Source organism: Puma concolor, chromosome E3, assembly GCF_028749965.1.
Source record: "Puma concolor isolate L17-30 chromosome E3, mPumCon1.1.hap2, whole genome shotgun sequence".
Lineage (NCBI taxonomy): Eukaryota > Metazoa > Chordata > Mammalia > Carnivora > Felidae > Puma > Puma concolor.
Window position 1 is genome coordinate 7,951,108 of NC_141682.1, and position 8,593 is coordinate 7,959,700.

An 8,593-nucleotide genomic window follows, 5' to 3' on the forward strand; every position below is an offset into this window, starting at 1 on the left:
CTACTCCCAGGTCGGTGCATCCTCAGCCCCTCTCCAGACTGTTTTCACCTGAGGATGTTATGTCAACAGCCATGGTGTCTCTGCTGTTTGTGTGGTGACAAGGTAGCCAGCGTGGGTTAAACACCTCATGTGGCAGAGGAGAGGCCCAGCACTCAGCCTTGCTGTCAAGAGAGGTTCCTCCCTTTTCCACATTGCACAGGGACTCTGGCCCTGCAGCTGTTCATTCTTGGGATTCACTGGATCTTTCTACCCAATGTCCTTTAACAGCAGAACAGCAAGGAGAGATGGAGACTGTGTTATCACTTTATTTACTTTGAGGACTTTTCTGGAAATATTTCCAGCTGCTGCTATTCACCCAGCCAGGCATGGCCTCCCCACCTTTGCAAGGCTCAGAACCCATCCTGTCTTGGATCTGTGTTCCCACTCCCCAGCCCCTTCTCTCCTTCCATTGCCTGGTGGCTCTCCCAGCGTGGACCACCATCCCTTTTCCCTGGGTTTTTCATGTTCTGTCCCCTTCTCCCAGTGTTTTTCTCTGTCCCCCTTGATTACCCCTCTGTCCCTGTCCTTGTTTTCCATTTTCTCTGCTTAGAACCAGGAAGGGAGGAAGCTGGTCTGTTGCATGGTAGGAGGAGGAGCCTTTTCTTATTTTTCCCCAGCCACCCCCAACCCCCTTTCCTAACCAAAAGCACTGAGGTTTGGAGGTGACATTGAAAGGGCCTGTGCTGTTTCAGTCACACTCCTATAGTTTCTCAAGGGTCTCCTTACTGCCTGGTGCCTGGGCCCCAGGACCTCCCTGCAGTCCCCCTCCCCACATCCTGGGCACTCTGTCCAACATGGACTCCAGCCAGCTCACTGGCCACGGCAGGGTGACCAATCAGAGAAGTTACACTGGGTCAGCCTTCAACCCCAGGACAGAACACTCGAGTTCCCTGGGCACAGGCCAAGACTAGGACTGCAGCTGCCTCTCTTGGCGCAGAGCAGCCACAGTGCTGCCTCCGTGGGGCCTCCTGTGTCCAGGCGAGCAGCAAAGAATGGAAAAATCCCTGGCCTAACAGAAAATGTCTAAATGACTGGGCTGTGTTCCTCCTACCTCACCCCCCCAGGACGCACTTACACGGCCCTGCCTGGGGGGTTACAAATCTGAACCCCATTGCAGGCACACCATGGAGCTCACCCAGGCTCCCACCGGGCTTCTGACCAAGTCCTCATGTCCCTCTGGCCAGTGCTGTGATCACACTCTGCAGACAACAGTCCTCTGGCTTGGCCCCAGCCTTCAGCAGGTCACACGCCCCTGTGGGTGAGGAAGAAGGAGCCAGTCCTCAGGATGGCTGTGAAAACTCCATTCCTTCCAGACTGGAGCTTGGGAGCCATGGTGAGGGAAGGCTGAAGGCAGGAGATGGCGGTGTCCCTGCATCCCTCCTCCACAGAGGGGGAAGAACTCCAGATGGGGGAGAAAGGGGCTGATAGGAACAGCCCAGCCTTAGGACCCCATTCTCCTTGTTTAGGCTCCTCTCGCTGGTAACAAGATTCTTCCACAGGGATTTAGAATGTGGAGATCCCATCCTGCCGCTACCCTGCACCCAGCAGAGGGATGCACAGGTAGACCCCTCAGGTTGGGAGAGGTGTTCTCACCCAGCGGGGTTGAGGTTCTGCCACTTCCTGTCCCTGGGGAGCAAGTGGAGTTACCAGAGCAACAGGCTAACAAGATCTTGTCTGGGGAGGGCCAAGGGCAATGTTGTTGCTAAGGCAACTGATTAGGCCAGTTGTTTGGCTCCAGGCTTTTCCTGGTAGCCAGCAGGCTAAATCACCTGGCACTGATTACCACCCCACACCATCACTGTTGCCCAGAACCCAGGTACTCAAATCCCTGCTGCTTTCTGCTCTATCTGTACCCAGCACTTAGGGGTTCAGTGACACAAGGTGGTCTGGAGCTGGTCTCTGTGACAGCAGCTGTGAGTTCACAAGGACTGGGGTGCTTCACGGTGGCCTGGTTGATGCGGAGTGGAAGGAGTAGGGATGAAGAGGCCCTCTGTGGATAGCTTGAAATCAAGCCTGGAGAGTAAGGCTCCAGGCCAGGAGCACAGCAAGTCCGTAGGCCCTGTGGGTGCCCTGTTCCTCAAAGCAGCACTGGGAGGGGGAGGGACCTGCAGATCTCTTTTGTGTCCTTGCTACTTTGCACCTGGTACATGTGTCAAGGCCACACTGGAGACAATGGCTTTGAGCACAATTCTGTTTGGGGGGCCACTTATGGAGCCATCACATACCTGCCTCTCCCTGACCAATACCCACCAAAAGTAGTGGCTGCCACTGGCCCCAGTGCTCACATGCTCTCTGCACCTCTCCTGCACTTGGTTGGGGGGGGGGGGGGGGCGGTATGGCTGAGCCAGAGGCTCAGGGGGGACCTGGGCACCACCTGCCTCTAGCCAGATGCCCATCCTCATGATGACGGTTGGCTCCCTGCATTTCACCCTCAACATGATGGTGAAAAGATATTTGAGGATCCTAGCTTCCACACAGTGCACCATTGGCTTCTCCAGCATTCCAGAAGAATCTGGGGAGTGGAGAAGCATGGGTGGGAAGACCTGCCCTCCCAGCTCAGGCTGTCATGTCCTATGGACTAGTCTGAGAAAATGAACAGGCTTCCCTTGCTTCAGTGTTCTTGCTATATCTTCTTCCCTACTTAATAGCCCTCCTCCCCATATGCCATCTACCCCCCCCCAATATGTCATCTTTAATAGGGTTAAGACTCAGTTGCCCACATCCCCTCCTCGACCCTTGGCTCCCCCACCCTACCCCCACCCTTAGCTATCTTACTTGCCATGAGAATGATAGCACAAAGTCCTCAAAGGCTCCCACCCACGTGTCATCTCCTGGTGGTGTGTCTTCTAGAGTGTGTGGTGACCAGCGCCATCACCCCAGCAGGAGTCATGATCCTTGAAAGGGTCAGAAGTGGGATGTAAAATGTCTGAACCCCAACTCCATCTCAAATCTCTTAGGATGGGGTTCCCCCACCAGAGAGTCTGCACCTCTGATCAAAGCCTTCAGCTGGCCCATGGTAGCATTTTGGGACAGTGGTGGTGAGAAGGGGCTGAGGGCAGCGGGAGGGCAGTGCCCCAGAGAGAGGGTGTCTTCTTCCCCGGGTTCTCCTTCAGTGTCCCCTTGACTGGAATTCTGGTGGAATGGTCTGTGCACAGAGACCAATCCAAAAGTCTTCTCTGAAGACCCCTCCTATCACTCTAAACCCAGAGAGAAACTGAACTCCAGCTCTTCTGAAATCAGCACAGCCCAATGATTGGTGGCCCTGGCTCCTAGGCTGGCTTGGGAAGGAAGGGTACAGAACCATTCCCGGGTGGGAATGGAGGACACAGGTTTTGGACGCCTAGAGCCCCAGTAGCCAGTGGCAGGAGCGAAAGGCAGTGCTGCAGTAAGGGCGGTCCCCTAATCTCCAGGACTGCAGACTCCTGCGCCTTTGCCTCCGACACAGTTCCACTCACATTTGCCTCACTTCGGTCGTCGCTTCCTTGGCAGTCAGCTCGGATTTGTAGAGACGCCCACACACTCCCCGCCCCTGCAACCCCAGCCCAAGGGTGGTTGGGGTGGGGTGGAGGCCACCTCTCCCAGACTTCATTCCCACGGCCTGGTGTCCAGCGCTCCGGTCGCATGAGGGTTAACCTCGTGGGGGTGGGGATTCATGAGCGGTCGGCAAAGGGAGGGAGGGGACAGGAGGCGACCCAAGGCGCGGGGAGCCGGCCGGCTGGCCTGGGTCAGGCCTCAGAGGCCGCTGGAGCCCCGTGTGTCGCAGGCCACCGGGCAACCACTGGGGTACACGCTGCGCGCTGCGAGGGGTCCACCGCAGATCCCAGGCCCAAACTTCAAGTCGGAAGGGGTGAGACGCTGGGCATAAAGACAGGTGGCAACCTGTCTGGACGCTGCCCTCCTCCCTGAGGACCGCCACCTCCACCCTACTGAATCTCAGCCCTTACTCCGGCCACTATATTGCCTTTGGCCCGTGATGAAGCGGGGAGGCGGTGGTCCCACGGCGGCCCCAGAGGCCGAGCTGGGCGACGTGCCCCTGGTACTGCCGCGGCCCAGGGCCTGTCCCGCTGACGTGCGGCTCTGCGGCCACCTTCGGAAGCAGAAGTCCCAGCGCCGCCGCTTCTTCGTGCTGCGCGCGGATCCGCCGAGCCTAGAGTGCTACGAGAGCGAGAAGAAGTTCCGCGCCGGCCGAGCGCCGCCCAAGCTCATCGTGAGCCTGGCGGGCGCGTGCACCATCAGCACGCGCGTGGACGCGCGCCAGCGCCACCTGATCCTCCTGTACACGCGTGACCGCAGCCTGGGCGTGGCGGCGGCCTGCGAGGCGGAGCAGCAGGCGTGGTACAGCGCCCTGCTTGAGGTGCGCGCGGCCGCGGGTGAGGCCCGACCCCTTGGCAGGTGGAGACGCGGCGGGGGGCTGGGAACCGGGGGTTGGGTGATCGCGGGTTTTATCCTAGGTTGTCCCAGCAAGTCTCGGATATGAAGTTCAAACATGAAGCGTTAACACCTCTTTAATTCTTGGGGCACAGTGACTCCAACCTCCGGACCCAGGAGCCCTTTGTGATCAGCCCACTATCTCTCCAGGTCCCAGCTTTCACGAGGACCCCAGGGCCTGGATCCTTGCTCCATTTCAGGACGTCTGGCCCGTGACGCTGCGGCCCAAGGGACTGGGGAGGACACGAGGCCTGGGCAGCGGCCGCTATCGCCTGTGCCTGGGTTCGGGGGTGCTGAGCCTGCTGCGGAAGCCCAAGGGCAGAGGCTCTCGGGACACCCAGGCTTCGCCGCCGCCGGCCCTGCGCCTGTCGCTGCTCAGCGTGCGCCGCTGCGGCCACGCAGACTCCCTCTTCTTCCTGGAACTCGGCCGCTCGGCGCCCACGGGCCCCGGGGAGCTGTGGCTACAGGCGCCGGATGCCGTGGTGGCCCAAAGCATTCACGAGACCGTACTGGCCGCCATGAAGCGACTCGGGGATGATGATGCCGGTGGCAGGACTGAGCCACTGCCAAGGGATCCCCCGACGAGCTCTTACAGACCCTCTGTCTCCCAACCTTATGCGACCCTGGCCTTGGCAGCCCAATCAAGCAGCCTGAGCCATCGCGGGAGCGTGGGTGAGAGGAAGGAGAAAGCAACCCCTGAGACCCTGGCGGCGCTGGCGACTGCAGCTTCGCACCCTGGGGAATTGGAGCGGGGCGGGGGCTACGTAGCCATGGGAGCTGGGAGCAACTACGAGGCCATGGGGGGTGGCCAAGCAGGTGGTTACATGGTGATGGCACCCCCGGGCCTTGCCGCGTTTGCCCATGCCCCTCCCCACGAGCAGCCCCAGGGGTGCGGGGGCACTGAATACGTGCCCATGAGCCACTTTCTGCCAGGGTCCTTTTCCTTGAGCTCCCTGCCCCGTTCCTATACGCCCAGGCCCAGGAGGCCGGGACCTTCTTTCCAAGGCCCCCCTCCCGCCGTCGGGGAATGTTGGGGACCGACAGGGGCTCATCCCTGCTTGCAACCACCTTCGGAGCTAGCAGGAGAGTATGTGTGCATCAGGTACGTGGCCCCACACCACTTAGGAATGAGCACTGCCATACAAGACCTGGCCAAAAACCGCCTCAACTATGTAGACCTGGACCTGGTCCCTCCATTGGAGGCTCAAGGCGACACCCCGGGGTCCAGCATTCACCACCCACACAGCTATGCCCGCATCGACTTCCAGAACCTCAGGGAGGTTCGGGTGAGGAGACACAGGCAGCCCCCTCCAGTCTAGCTGACGGATGGATGGGGAGGAGGAGAGAGAAAACAGGACAAATGCCTTCCTGCCAGCTCCCCTCAATTCCTCCCCTCACCCTTCCAAACCTGGAGGGGCTCTTAGGCACCGCTGCCCCCCCCCCCCCCCAGGACCTGTGACTTGCAGAGCTCTGAGCTGCCCTTAGGCCTATTGCCCACTCTGCTCCTTCCAGATGTGGTGCCTGGGGAATCTTCAGGAAAAGGTTCCCCAAGAAGCTGGATTCTTTTAACGGATAAAATTCTAGAGCCACCCTCCCCTCTTCCTGCCCACAAACCCCCAGCAAAGCCCTGATCCTTTCTCTCCTGGCAGAGTTCCTGAAGCATCACTCCAGATTCCCAGGCTGGCTGACTTCTCTTGCGTGGACCTGTTCCTCCCTACCTGCCTTGTGTCTCCTCCCAGCCAAAGAACTAATCCCCAGCCCCAGGGCTGAACTCCTAGGACCCCAAAGCAAGAGGGCTGAAAGCACCAGGTACCTTCTCTCTACTGCTTCCCAAAAGTGCTGTGCCACCCCCTTACTCCCTGATTTCCCTCTCTCAGCACCAGCCATGTGTTCACACAATCCTCCCTTCTATGGAGCCTGGCAGAGCTGATAGACTTCTTGCTTCCAAATACTGTCTGGGGGACTGTACTGTGGATCCCACACACACCCTGCCCTATTAAAGGTGCCCTCCTTGGTCAGCCTGGAAAGGTCTTAGGTCCGTGGATTCCCCTGAGCTACTGTAGGGGTGACCAATGAGTAACAAGAATTTGAGGGGAGGGCAGCCTAAGCTGTGTAGAGGAAGAGACCCCACCCCTGTCTCCATGCCCCACTCTGCTACTCACTACAAAGAGCCTGTTTGCAAACCAACACTTTTATTGTCAACACAAGCTGTCTAGGGGAGTAGGGGACCCATTCTGCACCCAGAAGGAGTATGTTCAATGTGTGTCTGGAGTTTGAGGGGCAGATGGGTCAGTGCAGTGAGAACAGCTGGGGCCACCACTGGGGTCTGGGTGACCAGATACAGGGTCTGGGGGGCCAGCAGGGGGTGTGGGAGCCTCCAAAGCCACAGGTCTAGGAGGCCCCTGGCTCATCTGCAGGAGGCCAGTCAGGGCGATGAGCTCAGGCCCACTGAGCCAGGCAGTAGGGCAGCGAGGGGATGGGGTGCGGAGGACCCAGGGAGACATGATAGGAGGTGGGAGCAGCAGCTTCAGAGAGCCCATCACCTGAGGAGACAGGAGGGTGGAGTGTCTCCTCCCAAGCCCTGCATGAAAAATAGGCAAGGCCAGGGCAGGAAGTGCACTCACCTGTTGAGAGGCCTCAGACAGATACAGGGGAATACGCTGCCCACATGGCAGCAGAGGGTCTGAAACAAAGACATCTTCACAGCACATCACTGGGAACCCTGGAGGAGAAGCTGGGAGGGCAGCAGGCTGGGGTTCTCACATCGGCAAGGGCTGCACTGGTTCCCTGAGGAGCTCGTGCAGGGCCACTCCAGAGTCCCTGGGCCCAAGCAAAGTACCTGCATCCTTGGGCTCATGCTCTCCATTCTGATGTCCTATTGCAGGGGCCAGGGACCTGAGGTCCCGGCCTGAGGCTGCCTCATACAGTGGCCACAATGAGGGATGACACAAGGTCCGGCCTGAGAAGGAGGTGCCAGGTGCACAGCTGGGCCCCTGTGAAGGGAGCATGACAGAACACTGGAGCTTGGGCTCCCTCCGAAGGCACCCCTGCCCCACCCCCAGGACAGAGCCGCAGGCACTCCCAACTCACCCACACCAGCCGGGGTCCCGCTTTAGCCTTGTCGTTGGGATCCCATGGTGCTAACACGGTCATCCTTGAGGGGGCCACCTCCCAGGCCATCTGAGGGGAAAGGGCTACTGGGGCGGGGCGGGGGGGGGGGGGGGGGAACAGAGATTAAAACAGGCTCGGGAGTCGGTGGAAGGGTCCTGTGGGGTAAAGACCGCAAGGCCTGAACCTACCTGGGGTTCCCGGGGAATGATCCGCAGCCAGGCCTGGGGGAGGCCGGGACAGCAGCAGCTCTCTCCGGGTCCAGGAGGGCCTTCGGGACCGGGACTGCGGGCTGGGAGCGGGAGGTACTGAGGTGCACCGGTTACAGCCTCCCCCGGTACTTCCTGGGCAGGGCCGAGGGTGCCTGGCGCATGGAGTCTGGGCACAGCCATTCTTCAGGATCGGCAACGGAGATCTCCGCACACTGTGGGCCCCCTGTCGGACTTCCCTCCCGCCCAGCCCCTCACCTGTCCTGCGGGGGAGTTCCTGGCTCCTCCAGGGCTTCCTCTCCAAAGGTCGAGGTCTCCCCGGGGTCACTGCCAGCCGAGGAGCCATGTTCCTCGAGCGCCTGCTCTTTGCCCGCGTCCCACCGCCGAGGCGGCCCAGGCAACATGACGCCTCTGGCGGGGGAGGGCAGCGCAGGCCAGCCGCTCCGTGCCCCGTGTCCGCACCGTCCGTGCTTCCCACCTCGCCCCTCGCAGCCCCACGCGGCCCCCTCACGGCCCTCACCTCCCGCAGCACCCCGCCCAGCTCGCGGGGCCTCGCCGCCACGCCGACGCCCAGCGCGTTTCCGGACCACGTGGCGCGCGCTCCCGCCGGGATCCCGCGGACGCCCCCTGGCGGCGGGGGTGGCTGGGCCCGTGCTTGGCAGCCGTTGGCTATGGAGGGGTGGCGCCCGGTGCGGGGAACTGCAGAACCCCAACATCAACGCGGAGGCGACCCTTTCCCCGCGAAGCACTGCTTTCGTTCACAGACGGACGGACACACACACACACACACACACACACACACACACACA

The 8,593-nt window shown here is 60.6% G+C and overlaps 2 protein-coding genes across 8 annotated transcripts; one reads left to right on the forward strand and one right to left on the reverse strand.

Annotated features, from left to right (window-relative positions):
- Positions 1-2,394: 2,394 nt before the first annotated feature.
- Positions 2,395-6,485, forward strand: LOC112859926 (uncharacterized). The gene is made up of 3 exons (XM_086692732.1): positions 2,395-4,409; positions 4,618-5,753; positions 6,117-6,485. The coding sequence occupies exons 1-3, from the start codon at positions 4,013-4,015 to the stop codon at positions 6,123-6,125; spliced, it is 1,542 nt and encodes a 513-aa protein (XP_086548858.1). The 5' UTR covers positions 2,395-4,012; the 3' UTR covers positions 6,126-6,485.
- Positions 6,486-6,642: 157 nt separating this feature from the next.
- Positions 6,643-8,516, reverse strand: SAP25 (Sin3A associated protein 25). Of its 7 annotated transcripts, none has more exons than XM_086692742.1 (6): positions 8,043-8,516; positions 7,767-7,867; positions 7,558-7,661; positions 7,307-7,460; positions 7,092-7,189; positions 6,643-7,010 (listed from the first exon to the last, which is right to left on the reverse strand). In XM_086692742.1, the coding sequence occupies exons 1-6, from the start codon at positions 8,498-8,500 to the stop codon at positions 6,723-6,725; spliced, it is 1,203 nt and encodes a 400-aa protein (XP_086548868.1). In that variant the 5' UTR covers positions 8,501-8,516; the 3' UTR covers positions 6,643-6,722. The 7 variants fall into 7 exon arrangements, with proteins under 7 accessions (XP_086548868.1, XP_086548866.1, XP_086548864.1 ...); XM_086692740.1 differs by having other exon boundaries at positions 7,307-7,472; XM_086692738.1 differs by having other exon boundaries at positions 7,307-7,484.
- Positions 8,517-8,593: the final 77 nt, after the last annotated feature.